Source organism: Pseudophryne corroboree, chromosome 4 (assembly GCF_028390025.1).
Source record: "Pseudophryne corroboree isolate aPseCor3 chromosome 4, aPseCor3.hap2, whole genome shotgun sequence".
Taxonomy (NCBI): domain Eukaryota; kingdom Metazoa; phylum Chordata; class Amphibia; order Anura; family Myobatrachidae; genus Pseudophryne; species Pseudophryne corroboree.
Genome location: NC_086447.1, coordinates 394109111 through 394132770, shown reverse-complemented (window position 1 = coordinate 394132770; position 23660 = coordinate 394109111). Strand labels below are relative to the sequence as shown.

General features: G+C 40.1%; 1 protein-coding gene across 1 annotated transcript in view; it reads right to left on the bottom strand.

Annotated features, from left to right (window-relative positions):
* HCRTR2 (hypocretin receptor 2) overlaps window positions 1–23660 on the bottom strand; it is a 292533-nt gene that overhangs the window by 52412 nt on the left and 216461 nt on the right. Inside the window, exon 4 of the mRNA XM_063916722.1 lies at window positions 16324–16439. Coding sequence (XP_063772792.1) covers window positions 16324–16439 — 116 coding nt within the window. The remainder of the gene's footprint in view (window positions 1–16323; window positions 16440–23660) is intronic.

The window sequence follows — 23660 nt, the reverse complement described above, 5'->3', positions numbered from 1 at the left end:
GGAGACAGGTAAAGACTTCAATCACCCACATACAGGGATTCGTATTCCTATAAAACACATACTTACCTGCAGTACCAGATTTGTCATATACTATATCCGATGCCCATGCGGATTGCTCTATATAGGCAAAACCACCTGTATGTTCGAAGAAAGAATGGCCACACATCGAATGGCCATTAGACAAGCCCTGGAAGGGGCAAATCAAAACCAACCAGTGGCGAGACACTTTAAAATGTTCAAACACAATCTATCTTCTCTTAAATATAAGATTATCGATCATGTGCCTATCAGAATCAGAGGGGGTGAGAGCAAAACAACTCTTACGTTTAGAAACCCACTGGATACACAGATTAAATACTGTATCACCAGCGGGATTAAATGAATACTTCTCTTGGAATTGTTACTTGTAATTCTGCCTCTGTTATTTCAATGAACCAGTCGTAATTGTTGTTGCCCTCTCGTTGATCATTCAGTGACAACATGCCGTATGTTTCATATTCACCATCAGTGATTCTACTGGTTGTATCGTTGTGGTGTGATACGTTTATTGTATAAGTCCCATTTGTGCCATGCTAAGTCTTGTCAGGTTTACTTTCACTGATTTCATGAATTAATACAGTCTTACCAAGTTGTTACTTATTAACATCTATGCTTTAAATCTACATACATGGGCGCGACCTACCCCCTTGAGCGCCTCACGTTTATAAGCGGATGCAAGTCATGTAATGTATGACAACATTATTCAGGTGGTTCTATCAATGAATCGTGTTTTGTAACATAGAATAAACACCGCTCTCGCGGACACAGGTTTATTCTTGTTTTTCTTCTCAAAGAAGCATGCATCGTGTTTAGAAAAGTTCCGTTGAATAATTACACCCTGCTAGTATTGCTCCTGTGCTTTTGATTTCTCTTGTTTATGTTTATGGATGCTTTATGTGTTTTCAAGGGTTTTATTATTTCTGTTTTGTGAGGTCAACTGGCAATGGTTTACGGGAATCCGGTGCGGTTCCGGCACCCGTCGGACTTAGTGTGACGTCATCGATCCTAGCCGCAGCCTCAGGACCACGAGTTCACGCTGTGAGGGTTTTCACACTATAAAGGTGTGTGTTCACCATTGTGTTGTATCCTGATGAAAGTTTTTAAAATAAAACTGAAATGTTGATCACTAATAGGCTGTTATTGCCTTATACTTCTTACATCTACTAAGTCCGGAGAGTGCCGCCTATCTTTTCTCCACATATAAATTCCACTTTGAGTGGTAAGGAGGGCACCAAAGCCAGTATTACTTTGCAGATTGAGTGCCGGCCACTGCAGCATCTACATATATATATATATATATGTGTGTGTGTGTGTGTGTGTGTGTGTGTGTGTGTACTGATGTGTCGTGTGTGTCCTGATGAAGGGGCGGTAAGCCTTGAAACATTGACTAAATACATCAGTATTATTCAGATGTAACGTGTCCACTATGAGTGTATTTTCTGTATTGGATGACTATATTACCATATGTATTCAAGCACTGGGACCAGCTGTTTGTGTTAGTGAGGAGTGCTGGCTGACTTGGATCTATATATATATATATATATATATATATATAGTCCAAGAATAGGCACTCTCCAAAATTCAATATGCTTTAAGGTATATTTAATCCAATACTCACAGAACAAATTTCAAGGAATACATAGATGCATGGCAGGCAGGTCAGCAACGTTTCGGTCCAACAAGACCTTTGTCAAGCTTTTCAACATTTCTATGCCCATAACAAACAAACAGTAAGCAGAGCTAATCGCAGCGGAAGTACATACCTGTCACCGGCTACTCCTTATATACCCTTGTGCTTATTACCTCGATCCCGGCGTGCGTTCCAGTAATCTCGTGGAACGCAACCGGAAGTGCCCAATATTTCCGGTTTCGGTCATACGCTATGAACGTGTCAGCGCCGGCGTGGAACGCACGCCAGAGCATCCACAATACCCATTACATCATCCAAGTATATATATCAGTATTTTAATAATTATAGAGCACACTCACAATAGATAACACCTGTGTATCGGTACTAGATCATCTAGCTTTGACAATCTATCTAGAGGTGAACGTGATGCTTTGAAATCATTAAGAGATAATGAAAATTTGATTATACGTCCAGCCGATAAGGGCGGGGCTATAGTCCTACAAAATTGGTCATCATATGACAGAGAAATTAAGCGTCAATTGTCAGACAGTTCGGTGTATGAATTATGTCATACCAACCCTATGAATAAAATTTAGGGTAAGGTTGATTCTTGTATAGCATTTGGTCTTCAGAATTGTTGGATTGATACCCATGTAGCAGAATTCCTCACAGTTGAGTATCCCAAGTGTCCATATCTATACACACTTCCAAAGGTACATAAGACCTTAATTGACCCACCGGGTCGCCCGATTATATCGGCCCAGGATTCGGTATTGCAACCAGTTTCTAAGTTTGTGGATAAATTCCTGCAACCAGTGGTCGTAAAGATTCCTACTTATTTGAAAGACACGGGGGATTTTCTATTGAAATTGAGACACAATGTCATCTCTAATCTTAATGATATTCACTTGGTCACACTCGATGTTGTCTCGTTGTACACCATCATTCCCCATGATGATGGTGTGAGAGCAGTACGTGAGGCGTTATCTTCATTTGGACATGTGGGAACTCCTATAGAATTTATTGTCAGTCTATTGGAACTGGTATTGCATGATAATCACTTCATATATGGTGTGGAAAATTCTATAAGCAGGTGTCAGGGACCGCGATGGGGTCGAACCTGGCACCTGCTTATGCTAATATCTATATGCATGAGTTTGAAAGTACATATATATTACCTGTATTTGGTGACAAGATTAAATGTCTTTATAGATTTATTGATGACTTTTTTTGTTATGGTGTGGGACTGTGGATGAGTTCTGGCAGATGGTGACTTCCTTGAATGATCTAAACACACCAGTAAAATTTTCAGCTAAGATTGATGATGAGAGGATTGATTTTTTGGATGTAACAGTCTATAAAGATGCTAATGTTCTATGCACTACACTCTTTAGAAAGGAAACCGACAGAAATAGTCTCCTGTATGCGACTAGCCATCATGCACCAAGCCTAAAGGCAAGTTTACCTATCTCTCAATTTATGCGCATATTGCGGACCAATACCGACGAGACAGTAGCAGAGTTACAGATTAATGATATGAAAATGTGGTTCAGAGAACGTGGTTATGCCCATCATATGATTGAAGGATGCCTGGCTAAGGCACGAGCTAAAATGTGGCAACCTGCAGTGTCGGCAGAGGTCAGCTTGAAGAATAGAATGATCTATACCAGCAAATATGATGAGAGGGCTGGTAGTGTCAAACGCGCCTTTAGGAGAAACTGGAGAATTATTACTTCAGATCAAAAATTTGGACGGAATCTGAGGCAACAACCACTAATGGCATATCGCCGTGGAGCCAATCTAAAGCAGCTCCTAATGCGCCCTCTACTGAATCCGGAGAAGGGAAAAGGTGATATGTGGTTGCGGTCGTCCCGTAAGGGATGTTTCAAATGCTCTGACTGCACAACGTGTAGGTCTATAATTCCGGGTGCATCGTTCCCTCATCCCCACACTGGGGTGTCCATACATATTAAACATCGCCTTCACTGCCTTATGGACCATGTTATTTATCTGATTATATGCCCTTGTGGGTTGGTATATGTCGGCTTGACGCAATGCCGATTTAGAGAACGGATGGCCAACCACCGGTATTCTATCAGACAAGCACTTGAGACTGGCCAATCTGACAAACTGGTGGCAAGACATTGGGTGGAGGCTGGTCATCAGATTCCAATGCTCCGGTGTCGCATTATTGATTGGATCCCGCTGTCGATACGTGGGGGCAATAGGATTCTGGATTTACATAAGCGTGAATCCGAAAGGATATTTCGTTTGGACACGATTGCCCCGAGGGATCTGAATAAGCAATTAAATTTAAAGAACTTTTTGATATAATTTTTTTTTGCTTATCATGTCAATGGACTTTAGAACTCTATCGGTACCATAGTTCTTTGAAGAAATTTTTTGTCCTATACTGGTGTGTTAGTAGTATATATATGCTCCACCACACTAATTTTTACTAAGTGTTGTTTGTGTGTTTGTCTTTATATGTTGATTTTTGAAAATTGGAATATGCTTAGCTTCACTGGCTTACTCCCTAATACTTGAATGCTGAATGTGGGCTTCATATACTTGGTGCCATAGGTGGCGCTGTTTAAACATAAATAGGGTGCCTGAGAATATTGTTGCAAAATTATCTAGATCACTCAAATATAAGGTGAACCGATACACAGGTGTTATCTATTGTGAGTGTGCTCTATAATTATTAAAATACTGATATATATACTTGGATGACGTAATGGGTATTGTGGATGCTCTGGCGTGCGTTCCACGCCGGCGCTGACACGTTCATAGCGTATGACCGGAACCGGAAATATCGGGCACTTCCGGTTGCGTTCCACGAGATTACTGGAACGCACGCCAGGATCGAGGTAATAAGCACAAGGGTATATAAGGAGTAGCCGGTGACAGGTATGTACTTCCGCTGCGATTAGCTCTGCTTACTGTTTGTTTGTTATGGGCATAGAAATGTTAAAAAGCTTGACAAAGGTCCTGTTGGACCGAAACGTTGCTGACCTGCCTGCCATGCATCTATGTATGCCTTGAAATTTGTTTTGTGAGTATTGGATTAAATATACCTTAAAGCTTATTGAATTTTGGAGAGTGCCTATTCTTGGACTATATAACAAAGATCACTCAGGAGTTTGGGGATTTTTTGTGTAGTGCACCCCGCAGATGTTCTTCATGATGAGAGTGCTGGACTGTTCTCTAGTATATATATATATATATATATATATATATATATCAGAACCAGCACATCCAAGTAATCCAATGCTGTAAGAAATCTTTACATTGCATTTTCAGCAGCAATAAACCTAAAGTGCTAGTACAAAACCAGAGGAGGATAGAAATAAGCAGCAAATACTCATCATGGCTTCAATATGGAGTATAGTCACATTCTAAGCCAAATGTCAGCACTGGTCGACAGCTGTTTCAGTGCAATAAATGCACCTTCATCATGGACACAAACAAACACACAAATGGCCACATTTATACCCACATGCACACACTCATAATTGAATTTGCGTGGATTTACATTATCCCAATACTATATAGAAAGGATAATACCATGGAGGTTCCGCAAAAATTAACCTACTATTGGTAAAACAAATGCAAGTTTCTGTAAGCAATGGTGTCAGATCCTCAATAATTGTACTTTTCAACTAATTATATTAATAATAGAACAGGTTAATACATATTTAGAAGTATTGGAGAAATAAATTGTCAGTTGTGAGAGTACAGGAATTGATGTGTTGAAGTCTGATAGTTCAGTTGACTGGCTGTGCAAGCTTGAGAGCTTGGTGAATTTATTTCATACTGATTTAATGACTTTTAAAAAAAAAAAGCAAATATAAAAAGATCAAGGAAGACTACAAAGAGTTTTTTTAGGAAGGTCTGTAACTAGAAGCAGACACAAAAATTCAAAAGAAAAGCAAAGTGTAGAAGGCGAGGGAAGAGACACTCTGGGCACAAAACCAGGTGCCAAGAACAAAAGGAAATAGTTGTCTTTAATCTTTCCAGTTATTCATCGACTGATTTTGAAATGGCTATCTTATCCAGGGGACTCTCTTTTCTAAAAACCTTTAAGAAGAGACTCTTTGATTTTGAGGTCAAATTATACAATTTTCATCGTTTATTAAAGCTTAAATAATACTTTGCTAGACAACCACAGACTTCTGGTTTTAATAAGAGATTCAAACCAAACAGTATTTTCAATCCCCCTTGTATGAATGCCTCTATAGATACCTTCATGACGTTGGTTAAATATGATACCAATTATTTTGTTAACAAACAGAAAGTCTCTTAATACAATTTGACTAAAGATGTAAATTTGGCCATCATGTCACATGGTGACAACTGTAATTTGTCCTTCAGACAAGGGGGTAGTATTGTCCTTCTTGATAGAGATGATTATGTATGTGAGATCAAAAGACAGTTGTCTTATGAGGATTGTTATAAAGTATAGACATACAATCTGACAAACACATACAAGAAAGTGATTGATTCCACCATAACCTTGGATATGAAAAAATATTGGATAGATGAAAGAACAGCTCAGTTTTTTGACACAGACACATCCACGTATACCCCTAATCTACATATTGCCCAAGGTCCACAAGACACTTGTTAAACTGTCTGGAAGGCCGATAATTTCTTCTTGTGGATAATTTTGCCAACCACTCTCACAATTTGTGTATTTTTGGCTGCAGCCGGTTGTACAAAATACAAAATGCCATGTTAAAGATACCACTCTCTTTATCAATAAGCTTAAAAAGCTAGGTACTTTACATGCAAATAGCTTACTGGTAACATTGAATTTAACTAGTATGGAGTTGAAGCAATCAGGAGTATGGTCACTGGCAGTCCGCACTATGAGGGTCCAAATATTGAATTTTTTATTTTACTGATTAAACTTGTGTTGCACAAAAATTATTTTCTTTTTGAAAGTGATTTTAAATTACAGTTGAGAGGCACTGCCATGGGGTCAAACATGGCCCCATCGTATGCCAGTCTACATAAGCCCATGTATGAAAACCAACATATCATGGCTCATTCATTTTTTTCTAAGTTTATTTTTGTGTTCGTTATATTGATTATCTTTTCATGGTGTGGACTGGTGGTGAACAATGCTCTCAATATCCATAATATGCAGATTAGATTACATGATGTTTGGATCACCTCAGACAGTCTGAAGCTGCCAGAATCCCTAAAAGAAATGGGACAAAGATTAATCTGCAAAGGCTATTCTGAGACTGAAATGAAGGCAGCAATTGAAAAGTGCATAACCATAAAGTGTGAGGATGCTCTTTGCAATAAGGATAAAATCCAAAAAGAATGGATGATTTTTACATCAACATATTACATTGCATTTGTACATATATGCAGAGTAATATTGTGTCACTGGCACATACTCCAGTCAGATTCTGTGATGGGAGTCTTTTGTAAAGAAAAAACAATGTTTTGCTATTAAAGAATCAACAATTTAAAGGACATCATAGCAAAATCTAATATAGGTCCAATTAGGATCTCTTAAATGGCACGGATGCGTGAATTGCAAATTTCTATACATTGTGAAAACTTTATTGATCCTGCAATGGATATGGTTTATCGTATCTGACACATTTGACATGTGATAGCTGCTTTGCTGTATATCTAATTAAATACTCATGTAACCTTCTTTATGTGGGTAAAACCATATGAGCACTTAAAGAAAGAATTGGAGTGCACTGGTTCTCTATTAAAAAAGACTCCACTGGTATAGATCTGAACACATCTCCTGTTGCTAGCCCCTTTTTTCTTAAGAATCATGCCATCAAGGACTTTAGGTTCATGCCTATTGATTTTATTCCACCTCTAAAACATGAAGGAGACCGTAATAAGCTCCTCTTACAGAATAATATTATTGGATTAGTTGTCTAAACACTGTCATCCCTAATGGATTTAGCGAAGGACAATATCATAACTGCTTTCTGTGATTGAATTTTGTTTTTTGTGCTCCACCTACTTTTTTGCATTGTAGTATCTTGAATGTGAATTATTTTCTTATCTATATGTGTTGGTGTTTAATATGGCTATTTATGTACCTACAGACTACACTCAGTGATTAATTGCCAAGCTTGTGGTTACGCTTACCAGGTTATTTATAGTGTAGTTGGGGGATATTTTTTCTCATGGTCATGTTATATGGGAATATTCTGGGATCTTTGTTTCGTTCCTGGCTTGCCTTTAGGGCGGACTAGTAGTTAATCCTTAGCGCATTCTGTTACCATGACTATGTGTATGGTTGCAGTAGCAACAAACACTTCCGGTATCGCATCTCGGGCCTTTGCTGTTGTGCATTGTGGTGGGCGGACCTATGGATTGTTAGGTTCCCTGTGGCAATGCGATGGTGCATTTCCGGATTGTGCATTTCTGGTAGCGTCTCAGTGGCTCCATTTTGTTTGGAATTTGGATGACAGCCTGTTAGGTTGGTTTCCATGACATTGTGATGCTATTTCCGTGCCCACCTTTCTGGAAATACACACAGATGGTGTGTTTGGTTGGTACCAGGTGAGTTCACTGAGTGTGTGTATTTGGGTATAAAGGTGGCCATTTGTGTGTTTGTCTGTGTCCATGATGAAGATGCATTTCTTGCACCAAAGCAGCTGTTGACCAGGGCTGACATTTGGCTTAGAATGTGACTATACTCAGACGTGTAGCGAGGGTGGCTCCCGTGGAGTGCAAGCTCCGCGTGCTGGAAAAGTTAGATGGTGCACCGTCACCTGTCCCCCCACCCCCTAACCACCTGATATACCGTGCACCACTGTACAGGCAACCACAGAGCAGGAAGAGGAGAAGCAGAGGAGCACACACTGACTCGGAGACTAGTTAGGGAATAGGGCAGGCCAGAGGCGAAAACAGGGTACACTGACAGCAAGCACATGCTGCAGCTCTACCCACCCTCTTTCTATGTCTTACTGTCTACTTATAGCTGAGCAGCAGGGTTACTTCTGTCCTGCAGCACCACTCTCTGCCCCCACTGCTGCAGAACCTCTTTCTGTCCCAGATGCTGCAGCACCTCTTTCGGCCTCGACTGCTGCAGCACCTCTCTCTGAACCAGCTACTGCTGCTGCAGCAGCACCTCTCTCTGCATTAGAAGCTGCAGAGTAACATGTATACGAGGCTCTACTGTGTGGCGTAATGTGTATAAGGGGCTCTACTGTGTTTTGTAATGTGAATAATGGCCCTCATTCCGAGTTGTTCGTTTGCAAGCTGCTTTTAGCAGCTTTGCACACGCTAAGCCGCCGCCTACTAGGAGTGAATCTTAGCATAGTAAAATTGCGAACGAAAGATTAGCAGAATTGCGAATAGACACTTCTTAGCAGTTTCTGAGTAGCTCCAGACTTACTCGGCAACTGCGATCAGTTCAGTCAGTTTCGTTCCTGGTTTGACGTCACAAACACACCCAGCATTCGCCCAGACACTCCCCCATTTCTTCAGACACTCCCGCGTTTTTCCCAGAAACGGTAGCGTTTTTTCACACACACCCATAAAATGGCCAGTTTCCGCCCAGAAACACCCACTTCCTGTCAATCCCATTACGATCACCAGAACGAAGAAAAAAACCTCGTAATGCCGTGAGTAAAATTCCTAACTGCATAGCAAATTTACTTGGAGCAGTCGCAGTGCGAACATTGCGCATGCGCAATTAGCGGAAAATCGCTGCGATGCGAACAAAATTACCGAGCGAACAACTCGGAATGACCACCAATGGACACTACTGTGCGGTGTAATGTGCATTGGTACTATTTGTGGCGACGCCCCTATATTTTTGTTGTGCACCTTTGGCGCGCAAAGTCCCTTTTTTAGACATGGGGGCACCCAAAGGAAACTTTCGCCCTGAGCTCGACAAGGTCTAGAACTGGCCTTGTCACCAATTTAGGATTTTAAATATTTTTCTTTTCAAATGTATCATGCACCCAATTCAGTTAAAGGGAGGGGGCGCCAAAACATATCCTTGCTCCGGGCACCATGGCACGTAGCTACAACTCTGACTATACTCCATATTGAACCATAATGGGTATATGCTGTATATTTCCATCGTCTGCTGGTTTTGCACTTGCACTTTATGTTTATTGCTGCTGAAAATGCCATATAAAGATTTCTCTCTGCAATGGATTACTTGGAAGTGCTCTCTGTTTTTGAAATCTTAATACATTTTATGTACCTTGCACTCCCAATTTTTGAACTTTGCTGTGTGCAGCTGGGACTGTTTGTATATATATATATATATATATATATATAATCAGCACTATTACACACGCAGGGAACATTGGGGGTCATTCCGAGTTGATTGCTAGCTGCCGTTGTTCGCAGTGCAGCGATCAGGCAAAAAATCGGCAATTCAGCGCATGTGTATGGGGCGCAGTGCGCACGCGCGACGTACTTTCATAAAAGCCGATGCAGTTTTACACAAGCTCTAGAGACGCTTTTCAGTCGCACTCCTGATCGTTGAGTGATTGACAGTAAGTGAGTGTTTCTGGGAGGTAACTGGCCATTTTCGGGGAGTGTGTGTAAAAACGCAGGCGTGCCAGATAAAAACGCAGGAGTGGCTGGGGAATCGGGGGAGTGGCTGGCCGAACGCAGGGCGTGTTTGTAACGTCAAAACAGGAACTAAATAGTCTGAAGTGATCGCAAGGTAGGAATAGGTCTGCAGCTACTCTGAAACTGCACAATTTTTTTTTGTAGCAGCGCTGCGATCCTTTCGTTTGCACTTCTGCTAAGCTGAGATACACTCCCGGAGGGTGTTGGCTTAGCATTTGCACTGCTGCTAAAAGCAGCTAGCGAGCGAACAACTCGGAATGAGGGCCATTGTGTATTACCCTGAAGTTTAGTATATATTAAACAGAATACAATGCTTGGACATAGTTAAATGCAATACTGATTCCTAGCATACTTTCTCTTGTATGTCATAGTTTCTTAGAATCTGGGCAGTTAACTGCTACTTTAATTAATGAGATTTTGCTCAGAAAAAGGAAGGTTGCACTAATAAAGGTAATTATAACATTTATTTTGGATAAAATACTAGGAATTGAACTCACATCAAAAAGGAGCACCCAGAGAGATACTAATACCCCATTCACATCGCAAAAATAACCCGGTATATTGCCAAGTTTTAGCCGTGTCAACCCGGTTTGAGCTGCAGTGTGAAAGTGCCATTATGAATTTACAGGGTCAAACAACCCGGTATTTCAACCCGTGTAAAAAGAAGGATCCTACATGGTTCGGAACCGGTTCATTTGGCAGTGTGAAAGCCTCAGACCTGGTATATTCAACCCGGGAATCTTAAAAAGGAGGTGATGATGTCACCATTCTGAACCCGGAAATAACAGGCAGCACTCTGTAAAGAGAGGATGAAGTTAGGGAGTAGTTATGGATTAGAGGGGAGGCTGAAATTGCCAACCAAATTACAGGGACTGAAGAATGTGAGAAGCTCAAATATCCTCTCACAGGCTGAATCCAAGAGCAGTACAGCTGAGACTTTCACAAAGTCTATAGAGACATGTGCTGTGTCGGCAATGATTGCTGCACTACTGAGCACTCCCCAGCCCCTCATTTTAATACCTTTGAAACCTCATCAATGTGAGACAGAAAAGTCCATTTAAAATGACATCACACTGTTTTAAATGGGTGAACCGGGTTAATTGTGAAAGGCACCAACCCGGGAATAACCCGGTAATAACACGGCTCAAAAATGCGATGTGAAAGGGGTATAACGTGTTCAGACCCGGGTCAGAAGCATGTTCAATAGCTGGCTCCTTACAGGGTTAGCGATGTGAAAGTGATATAAGTTGCAAAACACTACAATTTGCTGACTTGTCTTCATTTTGTTTGCTTTCATTATATGTGCATGGACAAAAGAACTGCTTCTGGGTTACTCCCCCATATTGTTGTTTGACAGTCTGATACCTAATTTAAGCAACATTGTTCTACTGAGCTACTTCTACTATTAGACACAGTATGTTTGCTGTATGAGCCTAGTCCACAGGTGGACATCTATTGAGCGCAATACTTTCTGTACCACTTTTTATGAAGAAAATACTTTTAACTTACTACAGTATACCGTTAGAGAGCGCAAAATACAATCTAAATTATTTTTTTACAAAGTAAGTTACATCTAAAAAATATTTTGCGAAGTGTTCAGCCACAGAGAAAAACTCTGAATGTGCAGTTACTGTATCTCAAAATAAATTCCTGTCAGCTCTGATTTGCTTCTGATAAAGTATATACAGTAGCCACATATTCCATACTGTATGCCTCCACAGTATACAGTATATCTCAAAGAATCTGACTGGCTGGAACCTCCATATAAAGATGACTATTTCCCCTGGTTTTGTTTGATGATTAATCTGCAAAATTGGATGATTAGTATTATTATTGTTATCATTATTATTATTATTAATAATAATATCCTTTATCTGGTGCCACAAGGGATCTGCAGTGCCCAATTACAGAGAACATAAACAAATAAGCAAAACAAGCATACAGTGACTTACATTTCAAGACAAGTAAAAACAAGTACAGTGTATATAAACATAACTGCATCAACAGACAAAACTGAAATAAGTATCAGAGTGACAGAAATCTGAGGGATTTGGTGCCATTGAAGGGAGTATGGAATTTAAGATAGTTTAAGTAAGAGAATGAAAAGCACATGAGGGAAGAGGACTCTGCTTGTGAGAGCTTACATTCTAAAAGGGAGTGGCAGACTGAGAGACAGGAGTAACACAGATGGGGTAGACAGTAAGCGTGAGACAGGGTTAGTATGAGAGTTTACTGGGTTTGGTGAAGAAGTGGGTTTTGAGAGCCAGCTTGAAGTTTTGTTGAGAGGTGGAGAGTCTGAGGGGCAGAGGTAGAGAATTCCAGAGAAAGGTAACAGCACGTGCAAAATCTTGGAGGTAGGAATGGGAGGAGGTAACAGTAGGCAAGAGGGGTGGCATGCATGAGTGGAGGGAAGAGGATGGGTGGGAGTGTAAAGGGAGATAAGGTCATAGATGTAAATAGGAGAGGAATGGGTGATAGAAACTTGAATTGGATTCTCAAGGAAAAGGGAAGCCAGTGAAGGTCTTGTAAGAGAGGGGAGGCGGACATACACTATGTAGACAAAAGTGATTGGACACCCTTTTCCAATGCAAGCAAAATGGTGTGCTCCTGCTGCAAACATATGTTTGTGAAGTGATAAGATGGATAAAGGGGCACTGATTAGATCATTAATGAAAGAAATGGCTTGCTGAAAGCAGCTAACCGAGTTTGAAAAGGGGATCATTGTAGTCTGTGCAATGTTATGTATCCAGGGTGATACTAGACTGGTATAGAGAACATTTGGTAACCTGGATGGACTAGCCAGCTGAGAGTCCAAGTCTTAACCTCACTGAGAAACTCTGGGATGAACTGGAGTGATGGGTGCATTCTAGACCAACTCAACCTTTTTCAATATCAAAGGCTTTCACTGTATTTAGGGTGGAATGGCAAAACATACCTGCTGCTGTAGTTCAGAAACTTGTGGACAGTTTGCCAAGAAGGGGGTCTGCAGTAATCACTGCACATAGTGGACCAAAAAAGTACAGATGGAGCAATGCTCTGTCTGTGCCTGTGCACAGGCATCTCCATCTGGGGCACGCGCGCATCCGTGATGGAGACGTGCCCCATTCACTAGAATGGGAGAGTGTCTCTGTGCACTCCTGGCAGGGCTAGGCGGATGGATCTCCTAGTCATGCTGGGAGTGCACGCCTGCAATGGAGCTGCACTGGATGAGTGCGACTCCATCTGTACTGACATTAATAAAATCTTGTTGATCTATTTGCTGTCAGTGTTCAATCACTTTTGTCTACATAGTGTAGGATGTTTGGTGAGGAAGTTGAGTCGGGCAGCAACATTGAAGAAAGATTGGAGTGCAGAGGTGTTTGTCAGGAATACCAGATAGGAGGAGATTACACTAGTCCAGTCTGGAGATGGCCAGTGAGTGGATAAGGGTCTTAGTAGCATCCTGGGTGACAAAGGGACTGATCCTGGTAATATTTTAAAGATGAAAATGGCAGGTATGTGAGAGGTATTGAATGTGTGGTTTGAAGGAGATAGTAGTGCCATCAATAGATAATGAAATTATGTGAGGTGAGGTTGTGCAGGAGGGTGAGAAAGAAGAGGAAGCAGAGAGACACTGGAGATACGAGTGAGGAGAGAAGGGGAAAAGGTCAGGGGATGAAAGGAAGATTTGAGTATCATCAGCATAGAGATGATATTGCAAGTCAAAAGAGCTATGGAGCTTACATAAAGAAGATGTATAGAGAGAGAAAAGGAGAGGACCAAGAACAGAACCTTGGGGGACACCTACAGTTAGTGGAAGTGGGGGGGGGGGAGTCATGAGAGAAGACAGAGAAGGAATGGTCAGAGGTAGGAGACAGCCACAGGAATGTAGTGGCACACAGCTCAAGGGAGTGAAGGATTTTGCAGAAGGAAAGGGTGGTCAATGGTGTCAAAAGCAGCAGGGCATTCAAGGAGAATAAGCAGAGAGTAGTGTCCCTTGGATTTAGCAGCAAGGAGGTCATTGCAGACTTTCATGAGGGCAGTTTCAGTGCAGTGGAGTGAAGAGGACAGAAGCCAGACTGGAATGGGTCAAGCAATGTAAATGTCTAGTATCTATCATAAACACAATTAATTACTACAATAATGTTGTTTCTTCATCTTCATTTCTGTCTTGCATAATACTGTTAGTCCCACTGTTTCCACCACTACACATACATACAGTATATGAAATGTCCTTCTAGACAGATTGCTCAATACTGCTCATGAAGAACATGTGTCGGTTGAGTCAATTTGACTGTGACCATTCACCTCATGTACAATGAGCTCCATTTAAAGTATGCCTTGCATAGGAAGCACTTATATCAGCCAGTTGGCAGCAGTTGAAGGGTTAACATGCATTTAATTGTCATGTACTGAAATCATTACTATGGTCCAAATTTATTAGTCACTTTATTGTCTAATAACTATTAAAATAACAATAACAACCATACACAAATAAAATGCTAGTAAACTTAATAGAATTCAACACATGGCATGGGAAAAAGCAGTGCTTCAAAGGTCAATACATTATTAGTAAACACTAATATCTATAGTGCAATGTATAGATACAAAAATAACTGTCCAAGAAAAAAATTATGTTACCCTTTTTGTTCTTCAAAATCATGACAGAAGGATTTGACAACTTAACTAACAAAACCAGAATTATGCTTATGTGGCACCCCAGAAAGTGGTGTATGTGCCCCTTACAGTATTTGCAGAAGAGAAGGTGAAGTGCTAGTATAGCAGGGGTTAAGGACGGACTCTGCTCCAATCACATGTTCCAGATGGTGACAGTGACAATTAGACAAGGCAGTCTGAGAGCCAAGGAGCCTTGTGGGAAGAAGTAGGAGTTGCATGAAAGTGGTTGTAGGTGCTGGACTCACCGAGCGAGGAGCAGAACAGAAGCTGGGTAACGGATGCAAACTGCATGGTCACACTGGTTGGTGAGAGTAGCGTTTCAGAGCAGAAGCAGCAGGATGCTATCGGGAAGCAGAGAGTCAGGTGAGCAGTTGTGAGACATTGCAGCAAGAGGCAGGACACCACCAGGCCTACTGAAAGGTGCAGATGCCGCAGCCATCTTGTACAGTAAGGTACCACTGAGACAGATCCAGCTAGTGAGTACCTCTATCACCAAAGTTCTGAGTGAGTACACAGAGAAAAGTGGCACAAACAACAGACAAACCAAAGCAAACCAAGTGCCAAGCTAAAGTAACCATTTGTCACGTGTTACACATTATAAATGGAACAGGCAGCGTAATACAGCCTTACAATGCCATATCTTACCAACCAGACCCTGTTTGAGTACAGCAAAGAAAAACACTCCCTGTTTAAGTACTGTTGAGAGATATTTAGTGATCATGGAAGAGAAAGAGACTGAGTCATTTATGCAAGTGAAATCGAGTTAGGTTATCTGGAAAGGACTGAATTTATTTGCCCAAGGAGTTATTATCACTAAGTGAACTGTATCTGTTGAAACTATAATAACTGTGCTAGTTTCATCCTCTTTGAATAGACTGAATCAATGTGACATTCTTACTAACCCAGGATTACTTGTGTTCGCATGTGCCATTACCCCATTGCAAAACGGTGGCATTGCAGAATTTAAAGAGAGCTCCAGCATTATTTCCTTGTGAAGATTATAACAATTTGGTTAGGGAAATCTAGGAATTTAGTAACCAATCATCATCCTTAATCCAGAGTTCATTGCAGATCAATAGGCTCAAAATAAGACATCCTTTTGGAATTGCTGACTCACTCCTGTTTTGAATAAATCTATCCTACCTCTCTGAGCAAGGTATTACAAACAAGGTATGGGGATAGAAATTTCAAGGGGAAAGGTCTATCACATAGCCACCCAAACCTGTGATACGTCTCCCAACCATGGGGTGTTACACTTATGTCTACTCTCTATTCTGCTGTTTGTAACAATTTTGTCCACATAAAACACCTATTTGAATGCAGTTGCACTAGTTAACATGACATAGTTCAACAATAACATATACATTATAAATAACTAAATTAATACTGAAAATTTTTTACAAAATAGATCTTACCTGGCGACACCACAATTTTCTAAAAATTTGCAGATATGCTAGTAACATCAGGCACAATGGAACCATATAAGTTATGAAGAAGAAACACATGTGATATACTTTAGAATATATGTCACCTAAAATAAAAACATAAATATTCTAATCAATTGCACTGTAGAATTATGCAATAAATAAAGACATCTTAACATTTTAACATATTTCAGTTACAACATTAATATGCTGCTCATTGTATGAAACATGTTGTTGTTGCTGTCCCTTATTTTATACTGTTTAACAAACATTTACTACCCATTTCATAGCTTATAATAAAATTCCTCAGTCCTACCTGGTGCCTTCACCATGCTATTATCTCAGCAGTGGCAAGTAGTTGGCCACCATCCTGATGCATGCAGCCTTTGCTGTTGGAAACTGCACATATCAGTCAAATAATGTAGACTATTTCTAAAGGCACAAAATAAACAATTGCACAAACAAGTACAGTTCTGAGGCAATTTTCTTAAACCAGTATTAGGCAATTCACTCAAAACACTAGTTATGATACATAATGCAGAATAGATTATACAGTACGTACATTATCCTATCTGTTGATAACAGAGAATGCATTATATAGCAACCTGTCTATCTTTTATATATGTACTCTAACTCAAAGTATTGTCAGTTACAAAGCTGTCTGAAGAGTTTGATTTGTGACTTTTCTACTCTGCAGATCCACCAAGCCAAGTCTGCAGAATTTTAAAGATAAAAACTTTCCATAAAGCTGTGTAATACGTAGTTGTGGGGCCTGAGTCAAAAGGTGAAAGCTGCACGTAGGGTGCAATACCTGGGCAAGCTCCTGTTGACAACATGGCTTATACATATATAATTCATAATTTGGTGTCACCTGACAAGGCAGAGTAACTATATAGTCTGGCATAACCAATTTTAATTTTTACCATTCCCACACTACATGCTCTTTTAAAGCATTATAAATCTTAAAAACTTATCAATCCACCAAAAATTCATAGAAATTGCACCCTTCAGCCTGGCTTCTCAGTAGGATACAGAGATAGTTGCGGGAGCACAAATGGTTATCACTATGCTACATGCTGGATAGGCTGTACAATACCTTACTACAGATTTGGTGATCGTGAGCTAAACCACAAAAGATCTAGGACAGCATAAAACTTAATGTACATTGTATATATTAATGTTCTGCTCAGCACAAATTTTGCTTACTTCCACCCACACTTGCAGAGGCTACACACCACCAGAACAAGTTGATATGTTATAGTAAAGCTGTAGCTGTATGCAATTGGCAAACAGTGGCAAACTGTAACCTGTACAGTGGTGAAATGCATTGTTAATCATTTTTCTAATTCTTTTTGTATAAGTTTGTACAATTCTGGAACCATTGATCATTCCCTTTAAGATTTACTACAGTATCTTGCAACCTGCAATTAATTAAGGGTTGCTAACACCAGATAAGCAAAGGGCTATGAGTATCATTCTGAACCAGATCCCACACCTACTCCTCTAAGTTATTTTAAAAAAATATATAATTTTATACCTCATTTTTCTTCTGTTCTCCCTTCTCTTTATTTTCCCTATGTAAAGACTACTTATTAACAGACTGTTCATGGCTTCTCTCATGAGAATGAATGTTATGCTCTTAGTTTATTTTTATTGCTGTGGATTGCATTACTTTGGCTCTGTCAGCCTTGAAATGAATAAAATACTTAATAAAATTACAAATGTAAAAATAAAAAAATATAAAAATTATGTTTCTGAAGTGCATTTGTCATGCAGATTAATTGAGAAGACAAATGTGGTCATCTTCCAAAAATCAGTGACTTGCAAGGATAGTAAGGGTATGGCTTTATATCAAAGGGACATTGCATTGATATAGGGGAATTTGAGGCAAACAGTCATATTGATAAACAGATAGTAAAAGGACCAAGGAGGGTCCCCCAGCAGCACAAAGTAGTGATGTCAGTTATTTGTCAAAACAGTTGCAGAAAGATCGGTGTCAAACACGTAACAGTGGTCAGAAGACCCTCTAACCGTATTCCCTCCCTTCCAGCAGCCAAACCCTAACTCTCCCACCCCCTGTAGCCTAACCCTTACCCTCCCTGATGGTGACTAAATCTAATCACCCCCCCCCTCGAACAGCTTAACCCTAACATCCCAACCATGCAGCCTAGTCCTAGACTAACTGCAACCCCCCCTAGTGCCTAAAACTAACCCCACCATTGTGGCATGAGCCAAACAGTCCTCGCCATACTTATGATCATGATGCCGGATGTTGAGATTCTGGCGTTGGCATTCTGGCATCAGCATTTTGATTACTGTTGGGACCAGTGCCGGTCTTCTGGTTATGTGTCGGGTTTCCGTGATTTTGACTGCCAGCATCCCAACCACTGGCAGCCTGAATGCATCACATCTAATGGATAAATGTGGATTTGCTAGATGCTAGGAGAATGCATAATGCCACCTGTGAAGTTTCATGGAGGAGGATTAATGGTCAAGAACTAGTTTGCGTGAAGGGAAATCTTAATCCTGCATTGATATACAATGGAACACATTTGGGATATATTATAACGTAACCTGCGTCAAAGGTTTATTATCCAACATCTGTGCCAACCTCACTAATGAATGTGAATGCCCGGAAACTAGAAGAAGGCCTTCACAGATGAAGGTGGGTCCAACTCCATACTAATGCCCATTGTTTTTCATTAAGCACATACTGTATCTATGTGATCATTAGGTATTCATATACTTTTGGCCCTGTAGTGTGTATTTAAGTGACGGGAACCATTCTTAAATTGCTGAGCTTTGTTATATACAGCGATGTCATGTTGAATATCAATTTTAAAACTGTTCATTGCTTTGTAAAGTTTGAAAAGAAGCAATACATTTTAATTTTTAATTTTCTAGCATTTTTTTTAAGTGCATTTCATGTATTTATTAAAAACAGATTGACTCTTACCTTTTACCCTGAATTGATAAAAATGTATAATTTCAAGTAGAATGATTCTGCATTTATAGAAGTAATGGTAATTGTACGTAATCCAAAGTAATGAATTCACTTAAATTCAACATTGTAAAACCTGTATCTGTGCAAAATATTTTCAGAGATGAGTGGGTTTTCAGCAGCTCACAGTTGCCAGTTTTTCTCTCTAGTGACCTGGGGTATATTTGGTGGCTTTGTGTCCAGGAATGAGATTGTCTTTATTTGTAATGCAGTTCTAAATCTACCAAAGCATTTTCATATGTACTGTACTGTACTAAAGGATATTACAATGACTTCATCAATCCAGGGATAATTAGGTGGATTATTTTAATGTGCATGATATTTTATAAATGTTTCAATAACATGTTCAGTAAATTTTTGCCTATGGAAGTATTTTATTCATCTCCATGGACACACATATTCCCTGCAGTTGTATCTGTTTTGTATCATACAGTTATGTATCTCAGAATAATTGCAATAGATCAGTAGGGTCTGCTGGGGTTCTATTGTATAAAATACACAATTATCTTAAATTCTACAGTACAGTAGCTGTTATAACTGTTGGACTCTATGCATTGTATATCTATGCTATTTATATCCTCAACAAAAAGATAGGTTCATCATAAATACTGATCAGCTAGAAGAGACAATGATTTTATCAGGCCACAATATTCTTTACAAAATGGAGCTATTCACAGGAGTTAATAACTGTGAATTCATTAATAACAGCATGCACAATTTCTAACCCATTAAAGATTAATAATCTTTATTATCTCCAAATTGTGTCATGTAGTCATGCAATATTACAGATTGTGGGCCTTATGCAGAAGTGAACATACAACAGTTTGCAGAGCATAAAGCATGTTTTTGCAGTGTTCATGCTCCAGAGTCAAGTGCTTGCAAGTATGTGCAATGCAGAATTATATGCATTTCAAGAACATCTTCACTTATACCTTAGGGGCATAGCTAGGCAGTAGTGGGTCATTCTCACTGTTATGAGTCGCTGCTGCTGCTCATTCCTGTTTGTGCTTTTGGTTGTCTCCTAGTAACTCAGATGCTGGCTACTATGTGTAGCAGCACACCTGCTTAGAATGCCTCGTTACATGACTCCAGCCTGATGACTCCTGTGATTGGTCTCTCTCCCTTTCATTAGGTATTCTACACAGTCCTGTTACTGTTTATATTCCCTAGTTCCTGTTACCTAGTGAAGCCTGTCACATGGTCGCTGTATACTTTAAAGTACTCTGTTCCTGTGCCCTAATCTGCCTGTCCTAGTCCTGCATCCTTGTACCTTGCCTCAAGTCCTCAGTATACTGTACCTGCTACTACTGCACCTGTGCCCTGTTGGATTCTGCCATGTACCTGCTATCCTGTGTTCATTCCTGTTCCACGTCCTAGTCTTGCCATGGCACTCCAGTTATTTTCATTAATGGTCCTGATTCATATCCAAGCTCCTGTCAAGTCTCTGTGAACATAATCTGCCAGCTCTGGTTCTGTGTGCTTTCAGTTTGTGTGTCTGTGATTACCACCAACAAAGTTTATTTACTCCAGCCATGCCTGTAGTTACAAGCCTGCAATAGTCCAACACACCTGACACTGTACTCAAGCTACATCTTAGCTACTGTGTGTTATTACATACTGCAGCCTACTTTCTATTCCTTTATGTCTATCTGCTTCAAGGTTCAAGCTGCCAGCACTCTGCTTTCAATCAGCACACACCCAGCACCTGTGTACTTTCCAGAAGTTAACTATCACATGGCTGTGTTCACCTGCAACACTTAGTTACTTCAGTTGTCATTCTTCAGTTATCAATGCATATTTATTCCTGCAGTCTTAAGTCACCATAGCCTGTCAAGCCTTTCTGCAGTCACCATTCTAGTATCTCGTATGTCTGCTGTTATCCCTTGCCTTACCAGCAGTCTTGCAGCTACACTCCAGGTTTATTACCTTGTGGTTTCCAGCCTGTTGTGTGAGCCCTTACTGCTAGAGGTTTAAGACCAGGCATCATCTTAAGTATTGGTATACAGCGGCTGTTATTGGCAGAAGACCCTCTCACCGGCTTTAGGGGTCTCACACACATAGGCCCTCATTCCGAGTTGTTTGCTCGCAAGCTGCTTTTAGCAGCATTGCACATGCTAAGCCGCCGCCTACTGGGAGTGAATCTTTGCTTAGCAGAATTGCGAACGAAAGATTCTCAAAATTGCGAATAGAAATTTCTAAGCAGTTTCTGAGTAGCTCGACACTTACTCTGCCACTGCGATCAGTTCAGTCAGTTTCGTTCCTGGTTTGACGTCACAAACACACCCAGCGTTCGCCCAGTCACTCCCCTGTTTCTCCAGCCACTCCCGCGTTTTTCCCAGAAACGGCAGCGTTTTTTCACACACACCCATAAAACGGCCAGTTTCCGCCCAGAAACACCCACTTCCTGTCAATCACACTCCGATCACCAGAACGTAGAAAAAACCTTTTAATGCCGTGAGTAAAATACCAAACTTCTTAGCAAATTTACTTGGCGCAGCCGCAGTGCGAACATTGCGCATGCGCAGTTTACGGAAAATCGCTGCAATGAAAAATAACGAGCGAACAACTCGGAATGAGGGCCATAGTTCTGGAGTTCACTAACACTCACATAGGCTGTTATTGGCAGATGACCCTCTCACCTCCTCTAGGGGTCTCACACACATAGTGGTGGAGTTCACTAACACTAACATAGGCAAATTTCAGTGATTTCATGTTGATACAGCTGTGGATATGCAAAGTCCATTTGAACCATAAATATGCCTGTTTTCATTAATATAATTTAAACCAAGTAAATGTTGGTTCAAGTACATATTCATGATGATGATGATGATGATGATAAGTACCAAACCAAGGGTATAATTCAGAGATGTATGCAAACCAGATTGTTTATATCTCCAATGTTAGGCAATCTGTGCATTTCAGAAAAGTGAGGTAAGTCAGCTATGTTTTCTGGGCATGCCAAAGCCAGTGGCTACATCCTTGGACACAGCTTTCCCTGGTTCATCCAGCGTGAAAACAGCCAATTCCTGAGTAACCTGATCCAAATCTACTGTACATATTCAGATATAGCAGCTGATCAGAAAAGCCAGCAGGAGGTATCTATTTACATAAGATGCTCCCTGCAACATTAGCATATTATTGCACAGCTGCTGCATACAAAGTAGCAGCAGTTGTGCAATAGCATCCATCTCTGAATCAGGTTCCAGGTGTACAGAAAGTAGAGATGTACAGTTATGTTCTCTAGCAATCTGAACCCATACAAATTCTGTGGATCCAATCTGAACCAAATCCCGATCCAAATCTCTGGAGAAAATATGAACTGAACTGAGTTCCGGTTTGGATCCTCCTGCAGTTCAGAATTTGGATTTGAAATTAAAATTTTGGGTTTTGGATCCAGTTTGGATTGCAAAATATATCTATATATATATACATATATATATATATATATATATATATATAAAAAAAATTTTTTAAATACGGATTCAAAACCAAAACCAGTGAGGCTGTTTTGGTGAAAAAAAAACTAAAATCAATTAAAGAAAAAACCAAGACCAGCAAAAATGGGTTGGCGCACATCTCTAATATATACGTAGGGCATCTTTCCCACAAAGATGCATACTACAGAAAATTTGCTTTCAACTGATGTTTGAAGCAGATATTGAGGGTAATTCCAAGTTGATCGCAGCAGGAAATTTTTTTAGCAGTTGGGCAAAACCATGTGCACTGCAGGGGGGGCAGATATAACATTTGCAGAGAGAGTTAGATTTGGGTGGGTTATTTTGTTTCTGTGTAGGGTAAATACTGGCTGCTTTATTTTTACACTTCAATTTAGATTGCAGATTGAACTCACCATACCCAAATCTATCTCTCTCTGCACATGTTATATCTGCCCCCCCTGCACTGCACATGGTTTTGCCCAACTGCTAAAAAAAATTTCTGCTGCGATCAACTTGTAATTACCCCCCTTGTGCATACTATAGTGCATCAAGTATGAAAAGAATACTAACATTAATTTAACTTTATTATGTATAATTTAGCTTATATTAAATAAAATATTATACTGTTATTGTCTAGCATAAATATAGGTCATTTCCTGTAATAATTTTTATATTTTTAATTTAGTTGGTTAAATTAATTTGAATTGGACTTTAATCAGGGTAGTTGCATGTGCTGCCTACTGTAGTCTGTCTTGTGCTTTGGCACTCTTGATATTTATATGTACCTACATTTACTGTAAGTCCACTAATATTCAGAGTCAGTCATTACTCTTGAGCATTTTCTTACACGTTACTGTACAGTGATATTTATTTGTTTGATTTCAAAGAAC